Source organism: Solanum verrucosum, unplaced genomic scaffold, assembly GCF_900185275.1.
Source record: "Solanum verrucosum unplaced genomic scaffold, falcon-dt-bn FXZP01000009.1, whole genome shotgun sequence".
NCBI lineage: Eukaryota > Viridiplantae > Streptophyta > Magnoliopsida > Solanales > Solanaceae > Solanum > Solanum verrucosum.
This window is the reverse complement of record NW_026020231.1, coordinates 5,169,981-5,187,129: the sequence shown is the minus strand read 5'-3', so window position 1 is coordinate 5,187,129 and position 17,149 is coordinate 5,169,981. Positions and strand designations below refer to the sequence as shown.

Sequence of the window (17,149 nt, the reverse complement as noted above, 5' to 3'; positions counted from 1 at the left end):
TATGTCTCTTTCTAATGAGGCTATGCCGCTATGGACTACGGTAAGAAGTGTGCAAAGTCTAATATATATAAATTGTAAATAAAAGAAAGTGTTGATTTTATATTTGGTTTAAAATATATATTATATATACTTAATAAGCATAATCACAAAAAAGCAATAAAATTATATTACATGTCATAATTAATCTAGCAAAAAAAAGACTCATAATATGCCTTGTGCATTGGTATTAATTTCCAGTCATACAATGAAGTTTTCAACACAAGACACTCAATTCATACAACTCTATTCATAGTTGACAAAATTTAAGAAAATACAAGTATGTTATAAATTACAATCTCGAATAACAAGAAAAAAAAGAGTTGAAAAATATAGACATAGTTTTGGTGTATAAGTAAAAATTCAGAACGTGAAATAAGAAGAAAGAAAATTACTTCGCTTAGAATGAACAAAGTGAACTGTACTTGTTCTTGTTACCACACTTATATACTAGAGTTTGACGCGTTTTTTTTATAGAAAAATTCTAAAACTATATAGTTAAAACTAAAATCCTTCAAAATGTGAAATAAGAAGAAAGAAAGTTACTTTGCTTAGTACTAGAGTCTGACGCCTATTTTTTTAGAATTTAGTTATTTTTTCCTCTTTTTTCATATAGGAAAGAATGTTTTATCTTGTACCTCTATATTTACTGATTTTTTTTTTCTAAAACTATATAGTTAAAATTAAAATCCTTCAAAACGTGAAATAAGAAAAAAGAGTGTTACTTCGCTTAGAATAAGCAAAGTGAATTGTACTTGTTCTCATTACCACACTTATATACTAGAGTTTGACGCCCATTTTTTTTAGAAATTAGTTATTTTTTCCTCTTTTTCATACATGAAAGAATGTTTTAGCTTGTATCTCTATATCTACTGATTTTTTTTTTCTAAAACTATATAGTTAAAACTAAAATCCTTCAAAACGTGAAATAAGAAGAAAGAAAGTTACTTCGCTTAGAATGAGCAAAGTGAATTGTACTTGTTCTCGTTACCACACTTATATACTAGAGTTTGACGCGTTTTTTTTTTAAAAATTAGTTACTTTTTTCTCCTTTTCATATTGGAAAGAATGTTTTACCCCGTACTTCTATATTTACTGATTTTTTTCTTTCTAATATTATATAATTAAAACTAAAATCTTTCAAAATGTGAAATAAGAAGAAAGAAAGTTCCGTCGCTTAGAATGAGCAGAGTGAATTGTACTTGTTCTAGTTACCACACTTATATACTAGAGTTTGACGCACTTTTTTTATTTTATAAATTAGTTATTTTTTTCTCCTTTTTATACAAAAAGAATATTTTACCTTTGATATATACCCAAAAAAATACTAAAACTATGTAGTTAAAACTTAAAACTAAAATCCTTGTGAGTCAATGCTCTCTCGCAATCATAGATTTTCTTACTTTTTCAAGGTAAAGATGGAATCTAACGGTAACTAGATGAAGGCAATATAATGCGGACGGCCAAGATTAAAAATTAGAATCTAGGGCACGGATCCGACCAAACAGAGAGAGCTCCTCTTCTCCGATTTCAGCTCTATAAATCGGCCCTTGTCAAGTCTCTGTGTTGTTCGCTTACGCCCAATTAAGTGAAGAGAGCAGTAGGTTTATGTGTGTTGAAGAATGGCGAAGGCTCGCAAAGGGAAGAGCGAAGAACAGAAAGGGGATAATTCTGAAGCAGTCGTTCGTCATCAGAAACTATGTCTCTCAATTGACATGGACAAGCGTCGAATTTACGGGTAGATTTCAAGAAAACATCAAAGATTTTAAAGATGTTTTGAAATTTCTTGAAAAATACCCATTCCAGTAAATTTCTTGAAAAAATATCCACTCTTGTTGAAACCTACTATGTTCCAACTGTTTCCCACCCAATGTAATATTTCAAGAAATTATGAATTTTAGAAAGATACAAGGATTAGATTGTGATTATTTACCCCAGCTGATTCATGCTAGAGACTCACTTGGTTTTCTTGGAAAATTAAAGTTAGGGCTTCAAACCTGAAGTGAAATTCTGTTTTTGTTTATATTTTTCTTAATTACCGTGTCATTTTCGGTATCAGGATTGTTCTTAGCACTCTGGATATCAATACTAACGCGGGTGTTAAATTTTTGGCTTTTCAGTTACACAGAGCTTGATGTAGTTGTACCAGAAAATGGAATTTTGGGCTTGCACGCGGATAATTTGGTGATAGACAGTGTTACAGTTGATGGGGAGCCTACAGAATTTGAAGTTTTCCCGCACTATTTAGCATTGGAAAATGGGGATAGATGGTGCTCTGTATCATCAGCTACTTCAGCTGCTGATGCTGCTGGTTCAGTTTACTTGTCACATCTAGATAGAGAATTGCTATCAAATTTGCTGATCATGTGCAAAAAACCCGCGGAGCATGATATTGAAAGACAGGAAATGCATTTAGAGAATGGAGTGAACTCTTCAGCTGAAAACAATCAGGTTTTTGAGTATTGCTTTAGTGCTGCTGGCTATATCTTTGATTCATAGGTGTTGTGAATGGTATTGCACGCGGTTGCATGTTTGTGATGGAAAATGACTTATTGGGAAGAGAACATTTTCCTGTATTTAGTTAACCTGGAATTTGGGAAATGTTTTCTCCATGGATATATTTTCAAGCAAAAGGTGAAAATGAGTTTTGTCACTGACGAATGGAAGTCATTTTTCTGTTTTGAAAAACTTTTCTTCTGAGGAAGAATTTTCCATCACATGGTGAAAATGAGTTACATCAATTATGGGCTGAGATCAATTGTCTTTAGAAGAATCTCTACATAAAATGTTTGGGTCTGGAGGAAATTGTTTCTCTAGAAAAGTAGCTGAGAATATAGTATCATCATTTTGTGTGGAAAATGATATCAGTCATTGTTTAGTGTTTGGTTGGGTATAAACATAGGTGAGATATAGTAATCCTACAAGGCATAGGATAGGATGGGTCTGAGCATAGTGTTCTATTGATACTATTGGGTATTAAAGGTTGATAACAATATCAAGTGTTTAAATGTTAACTAGTGCAAGCGAGATCAAATTAGAATTGAAATATTTGTGAAGGATAAAGATGTCGTCATTTTGGGGGAAAACATTTTTCAGGTCTCCTTGAGCATAACATTTTCCATTATACCAAGTAAACCCTATTTCATATCACTTGCTTCATTCATTATTTAGACAGGTTTGTCTGGTATTGAGAAATGTTTTCCATGGAAAATATTTTACCTTGTGAGGACATTTCTAGTGTTTTGTCGGGTATAAAGTAGGTGAAATATGATAAATACTAGAAGAAGTATAGTTTATAAGGATAACAATTTGGTGATGATTTAAAAGTTGGTTATGGTGTGTAAATGTTGATTGAAGTATGCATCTTCTCTTCCCATCTATGAATGCACCTATTTCACATGAGAGCAAATGAACCCGAAAATATTATTCCAGAACTTTCGGCTCATCCACAATATCAAAACTTTAGTCACATAATTTTCAAATGAGTTGGCTTGAAATGTAAAATCTTTGTCCACACATGAATTTAACTTTCTTCCAGCAAAACTGATTCGTTGCCTTACTGTGCAAAAAAAGTTATTTCTCTAAAATTTAAGAACCATTATCAGGTCGAACTTTGCTAATTTGGCATGTCTTGACAATATTATACTCGAAAGGAAATTTTCTCTCAAAATTAAAGGGTCCTGGTCAGATTAGAAGTGCTATATAATTGAAGAAAAAATGCCTATGGCTACTGTAATCTATGTAGAGATTTTTCTGTCTTATAACTTTGATCAGATTTCATTTAGGATATTTAAGTAATGAGGTTTACACTTCTGTGACTTATGTAGGTTATGTTGGATGCAGAATGTTAAGAAGGTCCGTATTGATTATTGGGTAGAGAAAGCTGAAACTGGAATCCACTTTGATGGTGATGTTTTACATACTGACAGCCAAATTCGGCGTGCACGATGTTGGTTTCCCTGCATGGATGACAATCTACAATGTTGTTGGTAAGAGCAAGACTTGTTGAACTTTGGTTGCTGTTTGAATTCAAGTTTACTATTTTCATTTTTGTTGCTCCTTCTGCAGCTATGATTTGGAATTTACAGTGGCCAGTAATCTTGTGGCTGTTAGTACTGGAAGCTTACTTTATCAGGTTGGTGGATAAGTTACATCTCTTCTGCTGAGCTATCTAGTGAGGTGAAAATCATGGTGAGGAAATGAGGGGTTCTCATAGAGGTTTTCATGGATTGTAGAGTATACTAACGTTAAAATCAGTGAGCTTTTGATCCTTATAAGTCCATTAGACGTTACCTCTATGATGACAAGAATGAGTATCAGTTGGTTATTTGATGACAGTTATATTGATGATTTTTAAGTAGCTGTTTTTTCTTGATAACTATTTAGTAAAATGGTAATTCCTGCATCCTTGGTTACAAATTTCTAATCTAATTTTGTTGCAAAATCTCAACTTCTAAAGGCTTCTTCTAGCTGTTTCTGGAAACTTTCCCTGTATAGAACAGTTGCTTGTTTCCAGTTCCTTTGTGAGGAGTGAGAACCAAGAGTTGGACTAAAAGGTAAAAGATGGTGCCTCTCAATAGTTGTTTCATTACTAGTTATCTTTTAGTAAAATTATAGTTTGTTAGCTAGTGAGGTTGTATATAACAGGTCAATTACTATAAAATGTGATGTCTGCTTCAATTTGGAACGAAGGGACAGCTCCACGGTAAAAACGGTGCTTAAAATTAAAGTAAGTTCTTGGCCTGATACAATATATGTCTTCAGAAAAAGTTTTGGGAAAAGAAGATGTAGTTTTCATGCCTTATTATTGTGCTGGTTGTGATTTTCTTCTTGCCAGAATGCCATAAGAAATTCCTCGGTGAGCTAATGTTGTCAAACTGCTAGGTCTTTCTTTGTCTGAGGTTTTCTGCTGAGCTGGTCATGGCGTAAGAGCAACTCTTTCACCCCTTTTATAATCTCCTCCTTTGTGTGAAGAGATGTTTTTTTGGATGGATCATGAATCTATGAATCAACTAGATTTTTTGTTCAATGATGGTAAAGAGAGAAATGTGAAAAAGAGCGAGACATGATTTTATTTTTTTTAACATTGTGCAGTTTAAAATTCCTTCTAGAGTAACCTTGAATTCATTTTTGTCTTTGTTTGCTTTTCTTTTTCCCAATGAGTTGTCCAGACTCCAGAGATGCAGGATCAAATTTAGGGAGCTGACATCTAACTCCGTTTTCCTTTTCTTTCTTTTCCCCTGTCAGATCTGGACCAAGGATGTTCCTGCACGTAAAACTTTTGTCTACAGACTAAGTACTCCTGTTAATGCTAGATGGATATCCTTGGCAGTCGCACCATTTGAAATTCTTCCCGACTCCAATATTACTCATCTCTCACATATTTGTCTACCTGCTGACTTAACAAAGCTGCGGCACACTGTAGGATTTTTTCACAGTGCTTTTAGGTATGTAACGACTCCTCATGGAATCATCATTAATTAGGCTTCTTTCCGTTTGTCCTCCCTGCCCAACCCCCATTGTTACTCATATTCAATTTGTGGACCTCAATGTAAATCTCTTCATTGGTTTTGAACAGCTACTATGAGGACTACCTTTCTGCATCATTTCCATTTGGGTCATACACACAAGTTTTTATTCCTCCTGAGATAGCAATATCCTCAGCGAGTATAGGAGCCTCCTTGAGCATCTTCAGCTCTCAATTCCTATTCGATGGGAAGGTCATTAATAAGGTATGCTTGTATAATGAATTGGGAAAGTAATATACTGTAAATTTTGGATTTTGACCTTCAAAAATGGAGAAAAAGCAAGCAAACAGTCAAAAGAAAATATACAGCAGTTTCTTGTGTTTTTCTCTGCTTCAAATTTTGCTATCTCTTTTGCTCCCATTTAGGCGTACCTATTATTCTGTTGCCCTTTGGTGTTCTGGTCCCCAAAAGGATGTAGGTGATTAGTGTCTTGCATTAACAATTGGTTGTCAAGAGAATATCTTGGTCATTTTTCCTTCCTTGTTATTTATTTTGATCGGTTCAGATTTATTTAACAGACCATAGATACAAGGATTAAACTTGCTTATGCCCTTGCAAGACAATGGTTTGGAGTGTATATCACCCCAGAAGCGCCAAATGATGGTAAGCTCAATGGCTTGATATGGAATACGATCAACTCTAAATGTTGGACAAGTTAACATTTGATAATATATAACTTGTGTATCTTAACTATGCGTCATTGATGATCTCAGATTGGTTGTTGGATGGTCTTGCTGGTTTCTTGACTGATATGTTCATCAAGAGATTCCTTGGCAATAATGAAGCACGCTATAGGAGATACAAGGTTTGCTTCTGCTTTATGGTCTTACTTTTTTTTTCCTTTTCTAATTGATGGTGTTCAATCTAGCTTGCACGCACCTCGATTATCCTCCTATGAACACTGGTACTGAGTAACTCTGCCATCTATGCTTGGGTAGATGAGAAGAAATCACCTATGTTTTTGTCTTAAAAGCCAGGCTTTGAACTTGAGATATCATGGTTAATCCTCCCATTTCATTGATTACTAGACCACACTCTTCTATTTTATGGGTCTGCCTGCGCAAGCAACAAGTCTATTTTTGCATTTTATTTATTGTTCCATCAGCTATCTATAGATGGAAGCTTGCAGCTCTTTTAGGCTCATTATGTCACAATGCCTATTCATGTGTCAAGGCAGAATAGGTACATGATAGAAGTAAGAATGAAGCTTTTAGGTTCATCAGTTGTATTATTTTTTTTTATTTTTTTTTCGATAGCCATGGTGTCCAGGCCAGTTTCACACATGTGTGTGTGTGTGTATATATAAGTATCTCTGTGTGCAAGTGTGTTCTTCTTTCTTGATCTTACTTCCCCCATGATTTGCAGGCTAATATTGCTGTTTGCAGAGCAGATGATAGTGGTGCAACTGCCTTAAGTGCTATTGCTGCTTCAAAGAATTTGTATGGCACCCAGTGCATTGGTTTATTTGGAAAAATAAGATCTTGGAAGTCTGTAAGTGATATGTTGCCCTTCATTGTAGTTAAAAAATATAGTGTACCAATCAGTCTGATCTTGGAAGTCTGTATTTGTCTTAATAGGTTGCGATTCTCCAAATGTTAGAAAAACAGATGGGACCTGAGTCATTTCGCAAGGTATGGGCCTCATAGCAACTTACCACTTTTATTCTCGGAAAATACATCTTATCTTATGGCTTCTCTATTTTATTTCTGATAAATTAGCTTAGCTTAGGTGAATACTGTATAAACGATATTTTAGTAAAAGACATACACATTTGTATATCCTTTCTGGCTGATACAATCCTAAATCTCAGGTTCCTTCCACGTATAGATGAAAAGTATACCAACCAAATTATAGCTCATCAGCTCGTCAATCTAATCAAAAAGTTATTACAGTTCATCAACTCCTCAGCTATTCAATAATATTTGCATTAGAAAAGAGTATGAGACCCCCCATTTGATCAGTACCAGGTTTTCCATTGATTCATCTATGACAGTGAAGCTTCTTGTGTCTTAATAAAAAATAAAATATTTCCAGTGTACTAGAAGTTGTATTAGAAAAGGAGATGTTTGGGGTATGGAAGAACAGATCTTAAGTACTCAAATTATTAGCTGGGTCTGCTATAATTTATGAAGTACATATGCTTGTGACAACAAACAAAATGCTATTTGAATTTTTTAGAACTAAATATTATAAAGTGAATTGTGATACACAAGTCAAATTAACTTTGTAAAATCTGTACCTGGTAAAATGATGTCACTTGAAGTAGGATGGATAGTATATGAACTTCGGTGGTTCTGCGGTTTTCAATTACTAGAAAAATGATTTTGACTTTTTTGATAATTGCTTCATTGGGTTGCCTATTGTAATCCCCATCTTTCTAAAAAATGCTGGTTACGTAGCTGACATTTCGTTTGCCCATTCCTTTCTACCGGTCTGAATATGCATATGGATAGAAGAAAAGTAATGACTATAGAGCTACAACACCATTTGCATTCTTGCTCTCTTGTATCTCGTCCACGGTCTCACTCCTTTTCGTTGTTTGGAATCAGTTCTATCTCCATTCGCTATGCATCCCTTGTTGCAGCTTCAATTTTATTGGAGTTATTGCATAAGATTCGTTGATGCAGTTGCAATGATGCATAGTAACTTCCCGAATCAATCATGTTAAGGGGGACACAGTATTTTGTTTTTCTGTTGTGTTGGGGAATGTGATGTTCAAAGCTTTGTTCGGTGGTATTATGGTCTTTCCCGGGCACTTGCGCTCCTGTTTGGTAGAAAAGGAAATGCTAGGGATGCAAATATTTTCAAGGTTGTTCCGTATGTGTTTATTGGTAAGAGAGAACCTTAACTGAAGAATATGATAATACTACTGACATAATACGTTGCTGTTTAAATTACAGAAAATTTGTCATGGACCATCTTTGTATAATTTCTTTTATGGAGTAAACATCATCATTAATGGGCATCATAAGATGCAAATAGTGCAGAGCTATTACAAAAGACACCAAGTACAAAAGTGAATCTGTAACTCCATACCTTAAAGCCTATGCTAAGGATAGGTATTAACAAAACCCAAGGTGTCAGTAGGGTCTTTTGTATGTTTATAGTAGTAGTATTTAATGATTCTACTTTCTTATCCTTGATTTTTGCAGATTCTTCAGCAAATTGTTTCCCGGGCTCAAGATGTAAATCGATTGTTGAGAACCCTTAGCACAAAAGAGGTTTTTCTTTCTCTAATTCGGTTCTTGAAACCATTTTGGAATAGTTTCTCTCTATCTAACAAAGTAAGAAATCAGCTATTAGATACAGTTTCCTGAATTTCACATGAAGCATGCGCCTTCAAGCAGTTATCTGCCAAAATGCATTCAGGACCAATTCAGTGATTGTGCTAACTTTGCCTAACCGTTGATGTCATGTTCATTATTTTTTAGTGCTAGTAATGCTAATTAAGTGGACCACATTTGCATCTTCATCACCTTTTGACATTAGTGTGACTTTTCTTATCTGATTTTGCACTACAATTGCAGTTCCGGCACCTTGCCAACAAGGTTGGTAATCTTGAGCGCCCATTTCTTAAAGAATTCTTTCCACGTTGGGTCGGATCATGTGGCTGTCCGGTGCTGAAGTACGATTTCTCCTGCATGCTTTTGTGCATACTTTGAGTTAAGCATTGAATTGTTTAACTGACATCTGTTTGGTCTTTTGTCTTTGGTGCCTGAACAAGGATGGGATTCTCCTATAACAAAAGAAAGAATATGGTCGAGTTAGCAATATTGAGGGAATGCACAGCTAGATTCGACTCAAGTGATACTATGAGTAATGGTAAGCCTGATTCGGAAAAGCAAGAAGGTGATGGATGGCCTGGCATGATGAGCATACGGGTGCATGAGCTTGATGGCATGTATGACCATCCAATTCTGCCTATGACTGGAGAACCCTGGCAGCTGCTTGAATTTCAGTGTCATTCTAGACTTGCAGCAAAACGGTTTCAAAAAACCAAAAAGAGTTCTAAACCGGATGGTTCAGATGATAATGGTGACACTGTGGCTAATGTAGATATGCGTGCAACGTATGTTTGATTATTTATGTCTTACATTCTCTTCTCTTTAATCGTGAACATTTTTTTGTTTCTTCAGCATTTAGTGTATCTGGAAATTTATTCTTACTGTGGATTTACAGCTCTGATTCCCCATTGCTGTGGCTCCGGGCAGATCCTGAATTGGAGTATCTTGCTGAAATTCATTTAAATCAACCGGTCCAGATGTGGGTAAGTATAAACCTGTCTTTTTCATGAAGTGCTGTTTGTATTTTAATGTTCCCAGCTTAAATTTTCATTTTATATGTTTTTAAAAAGTTAATCCTTATGACAACTTTTCGATTATTCCAAAGATAAATCAGTTGGAGAAGGACAGAGATGTGGTCGCTCAGGTGCAGGCTATAGCAACATTAGAAGCATTACCACATCTTTCTTTTTCAGTTGTTAATGCTCTCAACAACTTCCTTGGTGACTCTAAGGTGTGCTTTCATCATTAGCCACTACTGAAAAGCTAACATCTCTCCCCCGGCCTTGTTTCCCCATGCTTTTATGCTAAGCCTGGTAAAATCATTATTTACCTTCTATTTTGTTTTCTAATACTTGGGGATGGCTCAGGCCTTTTGGAGGAATCGAATAGAGGCGGCGTTTGCTTTGGCCGGTACAGCATCAGAGGTAAAGGTCTTTTCTCTTATTTATTGAGACTAGTAGTTTACTTTTCAACAAGAGCAGTTTCAGTCTTTTCGGCTACCATGTTGTCTTTTTTTTTTTTCAGTACCCTTCTAAGCACTGTGTTCATTGATGCTTCTGATTTTGTGTTGCTATTGGATATTTGGATTATAAGATCTCTCTGTTCTCTCTACCTGCAAACCACGATTGCTCCATTTGTTATGAAATGTGAAATTTATGTATTCTGAATCATAATATTAGTGTGATCTAACTGACTTGAGACTTCATTTACATGACTTTGAATTCTGGTACATTAGTTGACCTTGATATAGATATCTAAATGAAGAAGGGGAAGTAAACAGTAAACACTACATCCTTTCTTCATGATATTTCTTTTCATATGGTAAACCCAGCCCTCAAAAAAAAACTCTCCCATACACTGATGTCTGACAGTGGCACGTTCTCGCTTTTGCTCCCTTGGTGATTTGAATCCCTTAACTTTTTGGTTGAAGGTGGGCAGTTCTTAACTCTCAGTTATCCCCTTTTTTTCATCCATTCATTGTGATTAAAGAACTTGCAACTTATCTAAACCAAACCCTTTTGTCTTTGTGATGGTATTCCTCATGTTCTGGCGTTGTTTGACATCTATATTCATGCTCAATAGTTTCAATTTAGATGTCAACCATAGAGAAGGATGTCAATTGACGCTGAATAATCGGTGTTAAATTGACTTAGAATTAGTTTCCATTTTGTGAATTGGACGTCTCACTGGCACATTTAAAGCTATTTGAAGTCTCCTGGATAAAGATGTAAAAGTAAAAGTTATTTCCCTCGAGTATGTCGTCATCAGAGATTGATTAATGAATTGCTCACCTTAATGCATGAGGTGTGGATTCTCTTCTCTTCGATTGTGTTAGTGATTCTCATATTCTTTGACAAGGTCAGATGGCTCTAAGGAACAATGTTCATTTTGTACTTCCTTGATTTGTGGTTTTCTTTTCTTAACCTATCAAGATTATGTTGGTGTGCCTGCTTCACGTTAAACAGTATTTTAATTTCATGGTCAGGAAACTGATTGGGCTGGCTTGACTCATCTTGTTGCATTTTATAAAACTCGAAGATTTGATGCCAATATTGGACTTCCCAAGTGAGCTTTGCATATCTTTTTTCTATCATCTTCACCAATTTTCGGTAATTTGGAATTCACATGTTTTTTCCCTTTTCCTTTTTAGGCCAAATGACTTCCGTGATTTCCAGGAGTACTTTGTACTTGAGGTAATGCAATGAGGTAGGATGTGAATTGTATGCATATAGTTGTGAATTAGTGTTCTGGTTAATCTTAAATTAGACATTATTAATTGGTTTTCGATCTTTTGATAGCTGGAAGCTGGAGGTTTGGAACGGTTTTATCTTTGTCTACATTCCTTCACTCTGCATACTTGAGATGTCTCTCTTCATGTCCTTGTTCTTTAATTTCTATCACTATATCACACACATGGTGCTGTCATACACTCATGCTTAATGTGCACTTAAGGTGTTTATACCCTTGAGATAGCTATTCTCATTGTACCTTGGAAATATCGTGTATAACTTAGATCATTCATGTCCATAAAAAAGGACCTCTGTGGTCTAACTTTTGAAAAAGCTATTTTTGGGTCCATTTGGTCATTTTTGGTGCTGCACTATTGCCATCTTTTGTTTTTCTACAAGTACAAAGATTTTATAAATCTATTTTTGCAATCCCTCTATTGTGTGTAATTCCGTCTGTATATCATGTGCAGTAACCAGATTGCACCAAAAAGCTAAAAAAAACATCAAGGCTCTGTATGTTTCTCTTCCTTGAAAAATTATGTTGCTTCTTTCAAGCCAAGATAGTCCACCAAATGACCTGAGGTTGAATTCTTTTTCTTCCTATCAATCAGAATTCCTGTTCATTTCTTGATTCCTTCTTCCTTCCAAACACATTATGTACAATCGAGCTACCGCAAATTTATTAGATTTGACAAATACCATTTTTTCCCTTTCTTTGGGTATCTTAATAGTTTTATTGATACTGAAAGGGGAAACTCTGTACTTTACTGGATCAAAACAAAAACGCTGTACAGTATACCAGAAAGTAGAGAACTACACAGAAATATGGTTTCACTCTACGGGAGACACTTAACTGTATTTGATAATGATATCCTTGTGAGTGCAATAAAAGTTATATAGCTAATAGAAATACTGTAATCTGTACAAAGTTGTATTCAATCACTTCAAAACCTCTCATATTCATTTCCTTTCAAAGTTCTTACATAAGTTGCAGTGTTACTTCCAGGCTCTATATATCATCCTTCTCATTCCAAATGCCAACTGTTCATCACATTATTACTACGTGTCCATCACATTACAAAATGTTCAGGGTTACAAATATCTGATGCACAACCTCAACTTAAGCAGTGCACTTAGTCGTTCACATTTTTTTACTTGCTCTGGAAACACTTCAGGGTTACAAATATCTAAGGGACGTTTCTGTCAAGTAGAAGTATCAAAATGGTCACTTGGAGAGTAAGGTGTCAGACTGCAGTTGGTGACAATTTTAAGTGTCCTAGCTATGTATGGCCTGGAATTTTAATTAATAATTTATAGAAATGCTATGTTATTTGAATTACTCCCTCAATCTTGATTAGATGCCTTCGCCTTTTCTAGCTTGTTTAGGGGAGATTGACCAACTTCACTGTGCTGAGTTTGGGTTGATGTGAATTTATCTTTTATTTTTTCATCTTAATGTGATTTCCTTTCCAATAAGAGTCTCCATGAGAGCCCAGCCTTTTCAGCACAATTTGTTCACAAGCATAAGGTCTTAGGCAACTCGCTGGGTGTCAACTTGTGTTTTGAAGTTGATTTACCAGACATAATTGATTTAGGTGTCACCGAAGTCTCCACCATTTAATGACATTTACGAAGACTTGCTTGCAATCTATTCTTGAATCTCCAGGCTTGCTTAATTCATTGCCGTCCATGGAAGATGCTCATATTGATGATCATTCAACTCTTTGTGATGTTTGTTTTTAATTCAGGCTATTCCACATGCTATAGCTATGGTTCGAGCAGCTGACCAGAAAAGCCCTAGGGAAGCTGTTGAATTTATTCTACAACTTCTGAAGGTGGTCATTATAATGATTCTACCTGCATATGCTAGTGCTTATGTATATGCATTTTACATATCTGTTGTTTTGGCTTCATGCAGTACAATGACAACAGTGGAAACCCCTACTCTGATGTCTTTTGGCTTGCTGCGTTAGTTCGGTCCATTGGTGAGCTTGAATTTGGACAGCAGGTATATTTGTCACTTTCACGAACCCTTGCCAATCTGCCTGATGAATTGCCTGCATTTTTCTCTTCTATTCAGATTTTTTCTTTCTCTTATCCTTTTCTCTGAGGTTTTTAATGAAGGAGTTGAGCATAAATTTGGTAGGAGCGTTTTTGTTTTTCTTCTGTTCATTCACTTCTACCACATTTCACTATGTTTCCTGGATGCCAGTTACATTGGGTTTCAGGGCTGTTTCCTTCCCAAGTTAGCTTTCTTATTACTTAAACAGAGATCACCTTTTGATTATTGTCAACCTGTTGGCATGTTGCAGAGCATTGTGTATTTATCATCCCTTCTCAAGCGAGTTGATCGGCTCTTGCAATTTGACAGGTGCATTATTTTCTGAATTATTGGATAGGGTAGACTAAGTCAACTAGCGTTTATCACCGACTAATAAAAATAGTAAAAAGTAGCGTTTATCAATGATTTGAGAATGATGTTACAGGTTGATGCCAAGTTACAATGGTATTTTGACAATTAGCTGCATCCGGTCTTTGACCCAAATTGCACTAAAGCTGTCAGAGTTTGTTCCTCTTGTAAGTAATTTCCCTTTCATCTGGTATCCCCTCTAGAAACTGGCATATGTAGATTATCATTATTGGTGGTTACAGGATCGTGTCATTGAGCTCATTAATCCATTCCGAACTTCGAAGACACTCTGGAAAGTTCGGGTTGAAGCAAGCAGATCACTTCTTGATCTTGAATTCCAGCGCAATGGGATTGATGCTGCATTGGCATTGTTTATTAGATATTTGGATGAAGAGCCAACTTTAAGAGGTTCTGCGCAGTTAATTTTGTCGGCCAAATCATTTTATTTTTGTTGAGGAAATACAGCCTAGTAGTTCAGATTTACCACGTTGATTTCTGTTTATTTGTTGGATAGAGGTGCAGCAAGTAAATAATTTCTGTTCTTGATCACAGGTCAAGTGAAGTTAGGTGTGCATGCCATGCGTTTATGTCAGATTAGAAATGAATCTGATTTTGACAGTGATGTGAAGGGTGAAACTCTTGTTTCTTTATTGCGCCTGCTGGAGAGCTCAATCTCGTTTAACAATGTTATTCTTCGTCATTACTTGTTCTGCATCTTACAAGTCCTCGCTCGAAGGTGCTTATTCCTTCATTACCTGTTAATTTGATGGATTTCTGGTACTTCAATCTGTTCATCTGTTCTGCTATCTGCTGGAGATGGCAAGTAAACATGTTCACTTGCTCCCTTTGGTTTTATAGAATTCTAATTGAAGTGTCTTATGTTCCTTCAAATAATTGCTTAGTGTATGAAATCATTTTGCCAGTGTGATTTACCTTTTGCATGATAGGTAAGATTTGCATATTACGACACATTTATCTCACACACACATTTTGCCAGTGTGATTTACAAACACGTTAGAGCATTGTTGTGTTTAATTTTTCAGACCTATTGCACTTTGAAGTTTTTCCATCAGTCTGTTCTATTGGAGCAGTAACTTTTCTGGTATGCAGTTAGGTAAGATTTTTATGGTTTATGGTTAAAAATTTATCTATTTATCTTCTTTCAGAGCACCGACACTGTTTGGAGTGCCAAAAGATGAAACTTTGAGGATGGGGCATGCTGCATTTTGCAGCAATCTTAAGAATATTTTCGCTGATCTTGTCAAACAATCTAAACCTCCTGAATGTCCTCTGGAGAACCTTGAAGATATACTTGATGATTCAGCCATTGCAGATGCTCTTCCGGGCAATGAAAATGCAAAAGGTGCTACTATCTCAGTACCTGATAGTTTATTTGTATCAGAGGTCCAGAAAGACACGGAGGATGCTCTATTGAGTAGTGAAATTATAAACACTGCTACTGGTGCTATACCTGATAGTTTGGTTGTTACAGAGGTCCAGAATGAGACAGATTTGCTGAATTATAGGCATGGAGTAATGCATCCGGTGGGTGACCTCCCACTGGCTAGCTCTGCGGATCCTTGTAGAGAAGAACCTGTCTTACCTGACAATGAGCAAACAAAGCCAATGGTGAGCCTGTTGCATGAGACTGGAGGTATATCCATGGGCCCCCCAACAACCGATAACCTTGGAAGCCGTGATCAAGGGCAACCAGTAATCAATCTTGGACGAGATAATCCAGGAATTTCTGAACCTATCAGAGAACCTGATACTGTTTCTGCAAGTCTTGAAAGAAAGAAGCCTGTTTTCAAGATTAAAGTGAGAAAAACTGTCACATCTTCTCGAGCTGAGGATAATGAAAATATAACGATGGACAAATCTCAAGATGGTTTTCGTGATGTTGATCGTGGGGCAAGTAGCTCTGTTTCTGTTGATGCACCTCAAAGAAATGTTGTTGAATTATTGAGCAGTGGCGGAAACCAGTTCCCTGAGGATGTTAACTCTTGTCATGATGTTGGATCTCATGTTACTGCCAGCATTGGAAGTGCCAAAGTTGCAGTTGAAGTTGAAGAGCTAACAAAGGAGTTGCAATGCACTGCTGAATCGAGCAAAGTTTCTTTGGTGCCACAACTTGATGATCACTTATTAGCGGGTATCACGAGAGTTGATGACCCTGAGGCTGAACCACATAAATATGCAAGTTTGCAGTCGCTGACTATGCCTAACCTTCCAGTTCACGGCAAAGTGAAGGAAAAGAAGAAAGACAGAGGAAAGAAACGAAAGCAGGAGGGGCGCAAAGATGACCCAGAGTACTTGGAGCGGAAAAGGTTAAAGAAGGAGAAGAAAAGGAAGGAGAAGGAGTTAACAAAGATTTTGAAAGACGAGGCAAAGGCTTCAACGTCCTTGGAGAGTCAGAGGAAGAATGAGCAGGGAGGCACCAAAGCAGAGACAATCAGGAATGATCATAAGACAATTTTAGTAGAGCAAGAAAGTAGAAAAGATGAAGCTGAACCCAGACAAGTGGTGAATGGTGCAGAAGCAAAGGCAACCTCTTCGGGCTTGTCTGGTAGAAATGAGGATATCGGGGCTAAAGGAGCAAGCATGCAATTGAAACCTGGGGGATCTAATGGGGTGAAGTTAAACGTAGATACAGGCGATGCGAGTGTAAATGCTGGGCCACCTTCTTCTTCACATAAGTTCAAAATCAGGATTAAAAACCGAACGCTTGGTAAATCATGATTTGTGTAGTAAATAAATTTCCTTGTAGAAATTGGTAATTTGTTTTCTATATGTTCTATTCATGTGTAGCTTTTGTATCATGCAAGAAATTTACTTGTACGGAGTCTTAATTAATTACATGTACTAATAAAAAGGTGTGCATTTTCTTTTGTCTCTAGTGTCAAAGCTGTTGGGGTTGTGTATTTTGCATTATCATTTTTATCACATATGAAGTGATTACTGATTAAGATCAGTAACGAGGGATAAAATAATAATTAGAACCTGTGATGTACATATAGATTGTACAATTCAACTTTTTAACTATGATTAATTTTATATTTGAATAAAAAACAGTAATGTTTTGGTCAAGATCTCAGCATTTACCGTACAAATTAAAGCAGCCTACAATTTCATAAAGAGGAGATTGATTGCTGGGACTTGGGA

General features: G+C 36.1%; 1 protein-coding gene across 3 annotated transcripts; it reads left to right on the top strand.

The window, feature by feature from the left end:
* The first annotated feature begins 1,627 nt into the window (after window positions 1–1,627).
* Window positions 1,628–16,819, top strand: LOC125832127 (transcription initiation factor TFIID subunit 2). Of its 3 annotated transcripts, XM_049511268.1 has the most exons (26): window positions 1,628–1,774; window positions 2,157–2,487; window positions 3,880–4,025; window positions 4,105–4,171; window positions 5,284–5,483; window positions 5,615–5,768; window positions 6,083–6,167; window positions 6,278–6,369; window positions 6,930–7,055; window positions 7,142–7,195; window positions 8,717–8,785; window positions 9,092–9,189; window positions 9,289–9,633; window positions 9,744–9,831; window positions 9,954–10,079; window positions 10,216–10,272; window positions 11,334–11,413; window positions 11,499–11,541; window positions 13,326–13,412; window positions 13,496–13,585; window positions 13,890–13,948; window positions 14,064–14,154; window positions 14,230–14,395; window positions 14,540–14,723; window positions 15,154–15,350; window positions 15,480–16,819. In XM_049511268.1, the coding sequence occupies exons 1-26, from the start codon at window positions 1,659–1,661 to the stop codon at window positions 16,724–16,726; spliced, it is 4,398 nt and encodes a 1,465-aa protein (XP_049367225.1). In that variant the 5' UTR covers window positions 1,628–1,658; the 3' UTR covers window positions 16,727–16,819. The 3 variants fall into 3 exon arrangements, with proteins under 3 accessions (XP_049367225.1, XP_049367224.1, XP_049367226.1); XM_049511267.1 differs by having other exon boundaries at window positions 15,154–16,819; XM_049511269.1 differs by lacking the exon at window positions 1,628–1,774 and having other exon boundaries at window positions 2,238–2,487; window positions 3,864–4,025; window positions 15,154–16,819.
* The last annotated feature ends 330 nt before the right edge of the window (window positions 16,820–17,149 follow it).